Raw genomic sequence first — 13,487 nt, forward strand, 5'->3', positions numbered from 1 at the left:
TCAAATTAATAACAATTTATTAAAATATAAAATTAATAAAACATTGCTAATGGTTTTTTACTTTTTTGGCTTTCTGGAAACAAGTACTGTATATCTGACAAGAAAACATGATATGAAAATATGAAACTCAAGCCAATCAAAGAAAAATACTGATGTGTTCTGTCTGCTGTGGTTACATTTAATACATCTGTACCTTCAAATGTATGTAGTGCAATAGCAATGATTTGTTGATTAGCAGCAGGTAACTAAATAGTTTGTCTACATACAGCCACAGCATAGAAAAATGTTGGACTGGTACGACTGCTAGATTATTTTCCTGAAATGACTCTGCACCAATAACAATCTGACAAATCTTAGGTTAGAATACTGTTAGAATGCCAGCCACCCAATCAGCCTTCAGAGAACTGCCTGAAGAGAGCCTCTGATTGGCTGTCTGTAAAGGTTGGGACAAAATGAACTTGCAGGATTTCTGAAAAGCCTTCCGAGAGACTGGGCACCACAAACTTCTTCCTGTGTGGAGAGAAAAAGTCTGTTCAGAGTGGGCAAATACCTTCAGACATGCATTTATTTTACATGACATACAGTGAGGGAAAAAAGTTTTTGATCCCCTGCTGATTTTGTACGTTTGTCCACTGACAAAGACATGATCAGTCTATAATTTTAATGGTAGGTTTATTTGAACAGTGAGAGACAGAATAACAACAAAAAAATCCAGAAAAACGCATGTCAAAAATTTTATAAATTGATTTGCATTTTAATGAGGGAAATAAGTATTTGACCCCTCTGCAAAACATGACTTAGTACTTGGTGGCAAAACCCTTGTTGGCAATCACAGAGGTCAGACGTTTCTTGTAGTTGGCCACCAGGTTTGCACACATCTCAGGAGGGATTTTGTTCCACTCCAAGTCATTAAGGTGACGAGGCTGACGTTTGGCAACTCGAACCTTCAGCTCCCTCCACAGATTTTCTATGGGATTAAGGTCTGGAGACTGGCTAGGCCACTCCAGGACTTTAATGTGCTTCTTCTTGAGCCACTCCTTTGTTGCCTTGGCCGTGTGTTTTGGGTCATTGTCATGCTGGAATACCCATCCACGACCCATTTTCAATGCCCTGGCTGAGGGAAGGAGGTTCTCACCCAAAATTTGATGGTACATGGTGCCGTCCATCGTCCCTTTGATGCGGTGAAGTTGTCCTGTCCCCTTAGCAGAAAAACACCCCCAAAGCATAATGTTTCCACCTCCATGTTTGACGGTGGGGATGGTGTTCTTGGGGTCATAGGCAGCATTCCTCCTCCTCCAAACACGGCGAGTTGAGTTGATGCCAAAGAGCTCGATTTTGGTCTCATCTGACCACAACATTTTCACCCAGTTCTCCTCTGAATCATTCAGATGTTCATTGGCAAACTTCAGACGGGCCTGTATATGTGCTTTCTTAAGCATGGGGACCTTGCGAGCGCTGCAGGATTTCAGTCCTTCACGGCGTAGTGTGTTACCAATTGTTTTCTTGGTGACTATGGTCCCAGCTGCCTTGAGATCATTGACAAGATCATCCCATGTGGTTCTGGGCTGATTCCTCACCGTTCTCATGATCATTGCAACTCCACGAGGTGAGATCTTGCATGAAGCCCCAGGCCGAGGGAGATTGACAGTTATTTTGTGTTTCTTCCATTTGCGAATAATCGCACCAACTGTTGTCACCTTCTCACCAAGCTGCTTGGCGATGGTCTTGTAGCCCATTCCAGCCTTGTGTAGGTCTACAATCTTTCTTGTCCCCGACATCCTTGGAGAGCTCTTTGGTCTTGGCCATGGTGGAGAGTTTGGAATCTGATTGATTGATTGTTTCTGTGGACAGGTGTCCTTTATACAGATAACAAACTGAGATTAGGAGCACTCCCTTTAAGAGTGTGCTCCTAATCTCAGCTCGTTACCTGTATAAAAGTCACCTGGGAGCCAGAAATCTTTCTGATTGAGAGGGGGTCAAATACTTATTTCCCTCATTAAAATGCAAATCAATTTATAACATTTTTGACATGCGTTTTTCTGGATTTTTTTGTTGTTATTCTGTCTCTCACTGTTCAAATAAACCTACCATTAAAATTATAGACTGATCATGTCTTCGTCAGTGGGCAAACGTACAAAATCAGCAGGGGATCAAATACTTTTTTCCCTCACTGTACATATATGCTGCGTTTATACAGGTAACCCAATTCTGATTTTTTTCCACTAATTGGTCTTTTGACCAATCAGATCAGCTCTTTTGCCAATTATTGGGCAATAGATCAGAATTGGGCTGACTGTGTAAACACAATATTAGTGTGCTCTGATCCTTTCAACCCAATGTAGAGGCCAGTGAATCCCTACTTTGAGAATATGATGCTTTGAAGTCCCTTGATAATATCCAATGTCACTTACTTGTAACTGTGGAAGATCATGTCATTGACTTTGAGGTGCTTAGTGGTGGAGGGGGCCATCTCACGGAACTGTAAAGCACAGGAAGAGCCCAATAATGAACAACACTCTGCATCACCTCAGAGCCTATATTGAACTGGGTGTCTCCCATGGCCTGTACATTATAAGGTTTAAGAATTGAACATTGAACCAGATGTTGTAGTTTAAGTCCCAGGTTGGCCTATACTGTGTGTACGATCAGGTCCCAAGTTCACGTCACCCTCTACACTGAACTGCTGAAGAATTAATCATGTGTAGTCTGGTATACACAGTTCAGTAGAGGTAAAGAGGAGACCTACTCTGTTGTTGTGCTTGGCCTGCTCTAGGGAGGCAGAGAAGTTGAAGCAGCGACAGGACACCCCCAAACTCTGGCTGACATCAATATACCTGGAGCGGGACAATGTATAGAAGTTACATGTTATTCCCTACAAACACACTCAATCAAAGATCTCTGGTTTGGTTCATGCATGTAGTGGATTTACCACAATCTGATATGTATGTGGTTTAGGTTGTTCATGAATTGCAACCAAAAGTGCTCCACACACTAGTAGGAGCACAGAGACAGGTACCGTTTGCGAGACTCAGGGTCTGGGTTGGTGTTATCCACCACAACGCTGCGGCCCTCCTTCAGAGCCCGCTCACAGGCCGATACACAGCTCTGCCACGAGCCCAGGGTGTCCTGACAAACACAGGTCAGGTCAGGTCAGTGTGTGTATATGCGTGTGTATGTTAAGAGCCAACAGCACACTGATCCACTCACCCTGTTCACGTACACGTAACCTTTGGGGACGATGTGTGTGTGGAAAAAGGTTGATTTCCCGGCTAGATAAAAAAAAAAAGGGAGATAGTCGTCAGTAAAGAGAGAGGAAGACGGGGAGGATGGGGATAAAATAAGGAATACACGTCCACTTACAAGCAGGGAAACCCACAGCAATGATGACTTCCTGCTTGGTGGAGGTGAGGGAGGCACTGGGCGGGTCATACAGACGGGCGTTGGAGTCACATTTCCTCTGGAGAGAGACACACACAGTCAGATGAGTCCATGCACACACATACCTACAGAGGCTTGAAAAAGCTTCACATACGTATTCTGTGCAGACAGAATACCACAGATATCCACCAGGTTACACACAGGGTCAAATGGAGGAAGACTGAAGGGGGCGCTCTTCCAGCCCAGGAAGAACTCCTCTGGAGTTTGGAACTGCAGGCCAAGGTTCAGAGCAAACTAGTCCCCAGAGAGAGAGAGAGAGAGAGAGAGAGAGATAGGGTGTATCAGTGACAGTAAGGCATTATTAAGATTTGCAATGCATGCCTGTACAACACCTGGTCATAAAGTGTACGTACACCATAGCAAGAATGACATTTCATACAGTCAGTGGACACAGAACACTTTTCTCTGCTGATTTGTCTCTACTGATGTTTTATCATATTCAAATTCCTCATTTCAACCCACTATTTGGGACACTTTTCTGTTTGGTGAGTATGAAGATGCGCTGGAACTAGAAATCAAGACAGACTGGTGGACGGGTGAACAGACTGATCTAGAGGTTAGTACAGATCCTCTCACCAGTCGGTCACTGCAGGAGAAGTCCTTCTTCTTCTTGCCAGGAGCCCAGTTAACAGGGCGTCCCGCTGCATCTGTGGCAGAGGAGAGAGAAAGGTCTCAGGCTCTTAGCTGCTCGAGGGCGAGTACAAGTTAATCAAACGTGACCATAAGCAGCACATCACTTACAAGAGTCAGGATAAGAATAGGCTAAGTAAGAGGAAGACGTTATGTTGCTATGGGGTGTTATGTTGTTGTTGACTCACCTCCCACATAGAGACTCTGGCTCTTGTCTACAGCCACACCGCCATTTGCCTGAGAGAGGAAAAACATGTTGGACCATGTTTGTATGTTTGTTGTTTGGGGGGTTGGGAGCAGGGAAAAATACATTTCTAGCTGGAAGCAGATGGACAAATTAAAGTACTTTTCTATTCTATCCTAATATTTCTATTGTATTCTAAGCTGATATTTTGATTCTATTCCATTCTATTTATTTCCCACACCATGCCCTTGTTGAAGTATGAAAATGTACTCACTCACTACTGTAAGTTGCTCTGGATAAGAGTGTCTGCTAAATTACTCAAATGTAATGTAAATGTTGAAGCAGTGACTGGTCTATGTCATGACTCACCAGGGTAATGTGGTCTGAGTGGATGACAAACAACTAGACAATGCTAAAGGGAGCTGATTTTGTGAACCTTTTGCGACACACCCGTGTTGTGGTGGTTTGTAGAAGGATACAATCGTCGTCTACCTGTAATCCCTATTCACAATGTCTGATATGATGCGTGCCTTATGGTCTCACCTTCTCACACAGGTGCTCCCACATCCCCATCACTGGCTTCCTGTAGATCCCAGGACCAGACGCCACAAAGACCTGACACACACACACACACACACACACACAGTTAGAGGTGTCAACATCTGAATTACACACAATAAAACACATAGATAAAATAGTGTATCTGCTTTCAAGCTCCATCTTTGTGTGTAAATGTTTGTTGACTAACCTGTACGGGGAGCTGTAATTTCTTCAGAATGTTCTCCACTTTAGACCTGAAATCCTCAGGTTTCAGTTTCCCCCTAGAGATACCCATCTGATTGGTGAAGAACACAACCTGGGAGGGGCAACAGAGACATCATTAGCTATTCATCTAGCCACATATACCATTAAAGGGATGGATAAGAAATAGGTATCATAAAACAGCTTTGCAGTGTCCATGCTTGACAATACATTTACAGTGGCTTGCGAAAGTATTCACCCCCCTTGGCATTTTTCCTATTTTGTTGCCTTACAACCTGGAATTAAAATTGATTTTGGGGGGGGTTTGTTTCATTTGATTTACACAACATGCCTACCACTTTGAAGATGCAAAATACTTTTTTTGGTGAAACAAACAAGAAATAAGACAGAAAAACAGAAAAATTGAGCGTGCATAACTATTTACCCCCCCAAAGTCAATACTTTGTAGAGCCACCTTTTGCAGCAATTACAGCTGCAAGTCTCTTGGGGTATGTCTCTATAAGCTTGGCACATCTAGCCACTAGGATTTTTGCCCATTCTTCAATGCAAAACTGCTCCAGCTCCTTCAAATTGGATGGGTTCCACTGGTGTACAGCAATCTCTAAGTCATACCACAGTTTCTCAATTGGATTGAGGTCTGGGCTTTGACTAGGCCATTCCAAGACATTTAAATGTTTCCCCTTAAACCACTCAAGTGTTGCTTTAGCAGTATGCTTAGGGTCATTTTCCTGCTGGAATGTGAACCTCCTTCCCAGTCTCAAATATCTGGAAGACTGAAACAGGTTTCCCTCAAGAATTTCCCTGTATTTACAGTGAGGGAAAAAAGTATTTGATCTCCTGCTGATTTTGTACGTTTGCCCACTGACAAAGACATGATCAGTCTATAATTTTAATGCTAGGTTTATTTGAACAGTGAGAGACAGAATAACAACAACAAAAATCCAGAAAAACGCATGTCAAAAATGTTATAAATTGATTTGCATTTTAATGAGGGAAAGAAGTATTTGACCCATCTGCAAAACATGACTTAGTACTTGGTGGCAAAACCCTTGTTGGCAATCACAGAGGTCAGTCGTTTCCTGTAGGTGGCCACCAGGTTTGCACACATCTCAGGAGGGATTTTGTCCCACTCCTCTTTGCCGATCTTCTCCAAGTCATTAAGGTTTCGAGCCTGATGTTTGGTAACTCGAACCTTCAGCTCCCTCCACAGATTTTCTATGGGATTAAGGTCTGGAGACTGGCTAGGCCACTCCAGGACCTTAATGTGCTTCTTCTTGAGCCACTCCTTTGTTGCCTTGGCCGTGTTTTTTGGGTCATTGTCATGCTGGAATACCCATCCACGACCCATTTTCAATGCCCTGGCTGAGGGAAGGAGGTTCTCACCCAAAATGTGATGGTACATGGCGCCGTCCATCGTCCCTTTGATGCGGTGAAGTTGTCCTGTCCCCTTAGCAGAAAAACACACCCAAAGCATAATGTTTCCACCTCCATGTTTGACGGTGGGGATGGTGTTCTTGGGGTCATAGGCAGCATTCCTCCTCCTCCAAACACGGCGAGTTGAGTTGATGCCAAAGAGCTCGATTTTGGTCTCATCTGACCACAACATTTTCACCCAGTTCTCCTCTGAATCATTCAGATGTTCATTGGCAAACTTCAGACGGGCCTGTATATGTGCTTTCTTGAGCAGGGGGACCTTGCAGGTGCTGCAGGATTTCAGTCCTTCACGGCGTAGTGTGTTACCAATTGTTTTCTTGGTGACTATGGTCCCAGCTGCCTTGAGATCATTGACAAGATCCTCCCGTGTAGTTCTGGGCTGATTCCTCACCGTTCTCATGATCATTGCAACTCCACGAGGTGAGATCTTGCATGGAGCCCCAGGCCGAGGGAGATTGACAGGTCTTTTGTGTTTCTTCCATTTGCGAATAATCGCACCAACTGTTGTCACCTTCTCACCAAGCTGCTTGGCGATGGTCTTGTAGCCCATTCCAGCCTTGTGTAGGTCTACAATCTTGTCCCTGACATCCTTGGAGGGCTCTTTGGTCTTGGCCATGGTGGAGAGTTTGGAATCTGATTGATTGATTGCTTCTGTGGACAGGTGTCTTTTATACAGGTAACAAACTGAGATTAGGAGCACTCCCTTTAAGAGTGTGCTCCTAATCTCAGCTCATTACCTGTATAAAAGACACCTGGGAGCCAGAAATCTTTCTGATTGAGAGGGGGTCAAATACTTATTTCCCTCATTAAAATGCATATCAATTTATAACATTTGACATGCGTTTTTCTGGATTTTTTTGTTGTTATTCTGTCTCTCACTGTTCAAATAAACCTACCATTAAAATTATAGACTGATAATTTCTCTGTCAGTGGGCAAACGTACAAAATCAGCAGGGGATCAAATACTTTTTTCCCCTCACTGTAGCGCCATCCATCATTCCTTCAATTCTGACCAGTTTCCCAGTCCCTGCTGATGAAAAATGATGCTGCCACCACCGTGCTTCACTGTGGAGATGGTGTTCTCGTTTTCCTTGATGGCCAAAAAACTCAATTTTAATCTCATCTGACCAGAGTACCTTCTTCCATATGTTTGGGGAGTCTCCCACATGCCTTTTGGCGAACACCAAACGTGTTTGCTTATTTTTTTCTTGAAGCAATGGCTTTTTTCTGGCCACTCTTCCGTAAAGCCCAGCTCTGTGGAGTGTATGGCTTAAAGTGATCCTATGGACAGATACTCCAATCTCCGCTGTGGAGCTTTGCAGCTCCTTCAGGGTTATCTTTGGTCTCTGTTGCCTCTCTGATTAATGCCCTCCTTGCCTGGTCCGTGAGTTTTGGTGGGCGGCCCTCTCTTGGCAGGTTTGTTATGGTGCCATATTCTTTCAATTTTTTAAATAATGGATTTAATGGAGCTCTGTGGGATGTTCAAAGTTTCATATATTTTTTTATAATGTGGTCCTCTGTAGCTCAGCTGGTAGAGCACGGCGCTTGTAATGCCAAGGTAGTGGGTTCGATCCCCGGGACCACCCATACACTAAAATGTATGCACGCATGACTGTAAGTCGCTTTGGATAAAAGCGTCTGCTAAATGGCATATTAATATTATTATTATTATTATTATTATTATTATTATTATTATTATTATAACCCAACCGTGATCTGTACTTCTCCACAACTTTGTCCCTGACCTGTTTGGAGAGCTCCTTGGTCTTCATGGTGCCGCTTGCTTGGTTGTGCCCCTTGCATAGTGGTGTTGCAGACTCTGGGGCCTTTCAGAACAGGTGTATATATACTGAGATCATGTGACAGATCATGAGACTTTATTTAACTAATTATGTGACTTCTGAAGGTAATTGGCTACACCAAATCTTATTTAGGGGCTTCATAGCAAAGGGGGTGAATACATATGCAAGTACCACTTTTCCATTATTTATCTTTTTGAATTTTTTTAAACAAGTTATTTTTTTCATTTCACTTCACCAATTTTGACTATTGTGTATGTCCATTACATGAAATCTAAATAAAAATCCATTTAAATTACAGGTTGTAATGCAACAAAATAGGAAAAACGCCAAGGGGGCTGAATACTTTTGCAAGGCACTGTATGTTTGCTTCTACCTTGTAGCCTTTCTTTAATAAGCTGGCCAGTCTGGGTTGGATCTCAGGAAAGAGAATCCTGTAAAGGAGATTAGAGATCAAATAAAGGCAAGGAAATGACTCAAGTCAAGAGATGAAGAAGAGAGTTGAGGAGAGAGCAAAGCGAGAGGAGGCCGTATGCAAAGCCAGAACTTGACAGAACAGCAGACTGACTGACCTCCAGTCATCTGGGCTGGTGGGAAACACTTTGCCAGAATTGGTGGTGATGATACAGCCGTCAATGTCGAATCCAGCAATCTGGGCCAGGAAGAAAGATGGGTCGGCTTTAAACATGATGTTACTAAAAGTAATTGTGTTTGTACTGCTTGGTAGAAAGCGAACTTCGACACAATTAGATTGTTGGTGGCAACAATATGTCCAAAGTGCTCAAATGTAGGCCTAAACATTTTTCATCCTTGGATGGACAATAAAGTTATATTCTATTCATCATCTCATTCAAACATAACACACAGACTCATTGGCTTAAATCAAATATTGAGTTTTACAGAATTACCTAGTTAGCTCTTACCTTGGTGCTTCCAGTGACGCCAGCAGCAGTGTAGAGCATGAGGTTTCCAATCTCCTGCCAGTTGCTTTGAGAACAAGCTGAGGCCTGCTGCTGGACACTGTCTCTGCTAGCCCCTGAAGCCCTCTCTGACATCTCCTGGAGCTGTCGGAGCTTCTCCTCAGCAAGCTTTTCATCCTCGTCCTCACTGTCTGAGCCCGCAGTCCTCTGACACTTCTCCTGCGGTTCCTCCTCAGAACTGTGCGGCCTCTTGGATGCCTGCGTGAAAAACAAAAATGCAATCATGGTATGGTACGGTCAAATGAAATTTCACGTAAATTGAGGTTGGCATTGAGAAAACATGGTGTATTTTGAAAGTTGAAATGATACGTTCAGTCCTTTTGGTTACTCAAAATATTGCTAGACAAATTAAAACGCATGCCATTTTCTTGGTTAAAGATGAACCTGTTCTCATACCTTCTTGGGAGAGGAAGCAAAAAAATATTTGATGCTGCGTTTGGGACCTGTGCTCTGAATCTCCCTCCCTCTGTCATTCTTTCCGCCTTTTGTCTTATCCGGCGCTTTCAACCTTTCTACAGCCTTCCCCTTCTGGGCAGAGGATGAGGAGGTTTTGTTGGAAGCAGAGAACTGCACTCTGAAGGGGTGGCTCTGGTTGACCAGGTAGAGGGTGCTGTCATGGGTCAGTCTGCCAGACTGGCCTCTACCAAGACTCTCACTGCCCAAGGAAGAGGGGTTTGGACCAAGCTGAAGAGGAAAACTATTGTTACTTTGACAACAGTTACAGACAGGTTAAGCAGTAGTGTAAAACTAAGATAAGAGTGTTGGCCTCAACAACAGGCACAATGTAATAATTTCATACCTGTGTTACAAGTACCTCCTTGTCTGCATAACAGGCCACCAGCTTCACTAGAAGGAATATGACACATTTTAGATAGTTGTGCAGTTTAGATAGCTGGCTGGAGTAATCCCACCAGACACCGCATTTCAAATTATGCAGACAGAAATATGCATCCCAATAATCTCTCCTTTCTCCTGAAGCCTACACTCATTCACTACTCTTCTCACATTTAAAATCATTGAATTGGTGTAAGCATGGACTAGAGGGAGTTTCCATATATCTTTCATTTATATTTAAATCCATGAAGGAAAGTGAACAAGTGCACACTTTGGGAGGAAAGATAAATAATTAGAACATAGCCATTGATATGATTCTAACGTTAGCTAGCTAGTCCTCTTACCCTGGTGTCGGGAGCACTTCTTGTCAACAACTCCAGTCTCTGGACCACGACCTAGGATCACGGCTCGGCCATCCGCTAGTGGGACACGATCGCCGGATGCACTGACTACTGTGCACTGCTGCATCTGCAAAGACAAGAGACAGTAGGATGTTGGGAACAACAAATAACGTAAGGTGTCCATAACATATCGGTTTGCAATGGGTGTAATATTAATTAAGCATGCTAAATTTGACTGAAGTCAAGAGCTGAGCAGCAATTTTAAACGTAACTTTACGAAGTGTTGAACGATAATAGCTAGCTTTATAAGTTCAAAAGCTACTGGCTAGCCGTGTATGAGTAAGAGGATACTTCTCTTCTAAATCATGCATGGTTAAAAGCCAAAGCCAAGCTTTGCATGGTGAACACATCCACATCAGTCATTCAAAAGTGTACTCAACGTTTTCAGTTCACAACCAGACAAGAGGAAGAATGGAATATTGCCGAGAAATATGGGGAATACTTTAAAGGTGGCACTTTACAACTTTCATTGGTCCGTCACAAAAACACTTTCGTTTAGAAACATCCATCTCATATGGTTCCGACCCTAGTCTGGCTTGTCTTTCCCCATTGTGTCATCATACCCTACAGTTAACTAATTGTTTTCCTCAATAGGACCCCTCACATTGGTGGAGTCAGTCTCAGAAGGGCTATTAGATTACCCTGCCTGTCGAAAAACCTGTTTGTCAAAACAGACATCTGACAAGCCGAGGTTTACCCCATTCATAGACGCTAACTGCTTTAGCACATATTGACATAGTATCTTCTGGTCAGAGGCGTTTTGTTAAGATCCCGGACGCTCGTTCTGAATGTTAAAACGCATTGGTTGCAGTACGGTTTTGGAACAAGGAAGTAATCTTAGAAATAAATCATTTCCAAAAAACAAAAGGTTAAATTACTACACTCCTTAATAGGGTTAGTGTTCCCACAAGGCCATATCTCCATGCTACATCGCTTGTTTACACAAGACATAGGCGGCCACCTGTGCTACTTCGCTAATTAGCGGGCTCAACACACCTGTGCATAAGCGGAACTGGGGAGGAGTGTAGTTCGTCAACTGCAGGCACACAAAGCTTGTGGATCTGTGCAAAACTGCTACAGTACGTGTATCTTTTTTATTTGAACGACTATTTCTCGCTGATATGAAAGATAAGAGGCATATCATCATATGTTTCGAAAAGCGGTTTGAAAGCGATGATTATTTATGTTTCTAAAAGTTAAAATACAGCGTCAGAATGGAGCCAACAGTGGGCGTATGTCACTGCTGGAAATCCTACATATGGAGAAGGGTTTTCAACAGCTAGCACAGGTTAATGTAGTTAGTTAGGCAATTCCACAATAATGGAATTAAACTGAGACTCTGATTTTTCACTTTAAAATGTATGCCAAACAAAAACCATTGATTTCAAAGTGTAACAAACCATACAACTCTATGCACAATTAGTTTGAACATTTTCCACTGAAAATTGGACTAAAACTAATTTACAGGAAGAACTGTGCAGATAAAGTTTGCATCTGCATAGTTTTTCCAGTAAATGTTTTCTTTTTTTTAAACGTTGTATATTGTTCAAAGTAGTCATTGTGCAGAGTTGTATGGTTTGTTAAAGGGTACTCAACCCCAATGAGTACGGTTACATGCGATTATTGTGGATTGTCAGATTAATATAATAATTTGAATAAAACGTTTACTTGCTTTGCAAGAAGAACGAATTCCCCTGTATAGTTACCACGTTAAACAGGAAGCTGATGTGTATTGCCACTTGCGGTTTAATTTTGAATCCCCTCATGGGGTGCAAAACAAATCTTTGAAATGTGAACTCACATTTATTGCGGTATTGTGTTAGAGAAATAGTAATGGTGTCTTTTTGTTGGCACTAACTCCGCCATGGTTAGTTAGACAAAGCCTATGGAGAAAATGTATTACATTTTTGTAGGGTTTTTGTATAAACTCCGAAAATAAGTTCTGCGGTAAACACAGGTTTAGGAGATTCTTTATTCTATGAGGTAATCATCAGCTAACGTCACTTTTTGTCAATTTTCAAGAATTGATGTTGTAAGAAAAAGCACATAAAGGCTCATAATTCATAAAGGTCATGTTAACCGACTGCTATTATCTCATAGAACCAAACGTACAAGATCTCCTAAACCTGTGTTAACCTCAGACCTTATTTTCGGCATTTATTCCAAAACCCTATTCTTTCCCCATTCATTTTTCCCATAGAGATTGCTGAACGAACCTGAGGTAATTTCCAGGTTTAAGACTAAAGGTGGCGAGCTCGATTGTGTTAGGAAGAATCATCACCATGAAAATTTAAGATTAAGGGCTCAATTCAATCCAACCCGCATTGCAGTATTATCACAGTAGCTCTTTTTCCAATGGTCAAATTCACTCACAGATTGGTCTTGGTTACTGTATAAAAACCTACAACTACTACCAGGGCGACCTTCTCACAGGTATGCTTTCACTTTTTAGAATTAGAAGTGTGTGGGTACGGGATTAATATACTAAATAAAGGATTTTTAAAAAGATATCAGCCCCATGTGGGATTAGAACTCACAACCATTGAACTAAGAGCCAATTGTTTTAGCAGACTGCACCACCAGTCATAGCAGTTGGGAAACAAATATAACTATTTATTGTTAAAATCGATGTAGCTACGACTATAGATGTATAATCCTCATCCTCCTTGAGATAGTAGAGCATATTTATAGGATACAGTGAGGGGGAAAAGTATTTGATCCCCTGCTGATTTTGTACGTTTTCCCACTGACAAAGAAATGATCAGTCTATAATTTTAATGGTAGGTTTATTTGAACAGTGAGAGACAGAATAACAGCAAAAAAATCCAGAAAAACGCATGTCAAAAATGTTATAAATTGATTTGCATTTTAATGAGGGAAATAAGTATTTGACCCCCTCTCAATCAGAAAGATTTCTGGTTCCCAGGTGTCTTTTATATAGATTAAGAGTGTGCTCCTAATCTCAGCTCGTAAAGGGAGTGCTCCTAATCTCAGTTTGTTACCTGTATAAAAGACACCTGTCCAC

General features: G+C 42.2%; 2 protein-coding genes across 5 annotated transcripts in view; one reads left to right on the top strand and one right to left on the bottom strand.

Moving 5' to 3' along the window:
• Positions 1 to 13,487, bottom strand: part of LOC121567499 (bifunctional polynucleotide phosphatase/kinase) — a 21,080-nt gene continuing 7,593 nt past the window's right edge. For 2 of the 3 annotated variants that reach the window (XM_041877586.2, XM_041877588.2), the window contains exons 2-18: positions 10,406 to 10,529; positions 10,027 to 10,073; positions 9,624 to 9,911; positions 9,171 to 9,425; positions 8,820 to 8,899; positions 8,624 to 8,681; positions 5,001 to 5,108; positions 4,796 to 4,867; positions 4,257 to 4,305; positions 4,015 to 4,085; positions 3,580 to 3,672; positions 3,361 to 3,457; positions 3,208 to 3,269; positions 3,017 to 3,126; positions 2,747 to 2,834; positions 2,412 to 2,479; positions 1 to 510 (exon numbers count right to left, since the gene is read on the bottom strand). In XM_041877586.2, coding sequence (XP_041733520.1) covers positions 390 to 510; positions 2,412 to 2,479; positions 2,747 to 2,834; positions 3,017 to 3,126; positions 3,208 to 3,269; positions 3,361 to 3,457; positions 3,580 to 3,672; positions 4,015 to 4,085; positions 4,257 to 4,305; positions 4,796 to 4,867; positions 5,001 to 5,108; positions 8,624 to 8,681; positions 8,820 to 8,899; positions 9,171 to 9,425; positions 9,624 to 9,911; positions 10,027 to 10,073; positions 10,406 to 10,529 — 1,791 coding nt within the window. In that variant the 3' untranslated portion in view covers positions 1 to 389. Of the gene's footprint in view, positions 511 to 2,411; positions 2,480 to 2,746; positions 2,835 to 3,016; positions 3,127 to 3,207; positions 3,270 to 3,360; positions 3,458 to 3,579; positions 3,673 to 4,014; positions 4,086 to 4,256; positions 4,306 to 4,795; positions 4,868 to 5,000; positions 5,109 to 8,623; positions 8,682 to 8,819; positions 8,900 to 9,170; positions 9,426 to 9,623; positions 9,912 to 10,026; positions 10,074 to 10,405; positions 10,530 to 10,842; positions 11,108 to 13,487 lie in introns of those variants that run through there. The other variant, XM_041877585.2, reaches the window with a different exon arrangement.
• The window catches only part of zgc:162193 (TRPM8 channel-associated factor homolog), a 20,794-nt gene continuing 17,796 nt past the window's right edge, over positions 10,490 to 13,487 (top strand). The window contains exon 1 of one of the 2 annotated variants that reach the window (XM_041877584.2): positions 10,490 to 10,573. The gene's annotated coding sequence lies outside the window, so the exon portion shown is untranslated. Of the gene's footprint in view, positions 10,574 to 11,455; positions 11,542 to 13,487 lie in introns of those variants that run through there. The other variant, XM_041877583.2, reaches the window with a different exon arrangement.

The sequence above is a fragment of the Coregonus clupeaformis genome, chromosome 6, assembly GCF_020615455.1.
Source record: "Coregonus clupeaformis isolate EN_2021a chromosome 6, ASM2061545v1, whole genome shotgun sequence".
NCBI lineage: Eukaryota > Metazoa > Chordata > Actinopteri > Salmoniformes > Salmonidae > Coregonus > Coregonus clupeaformis.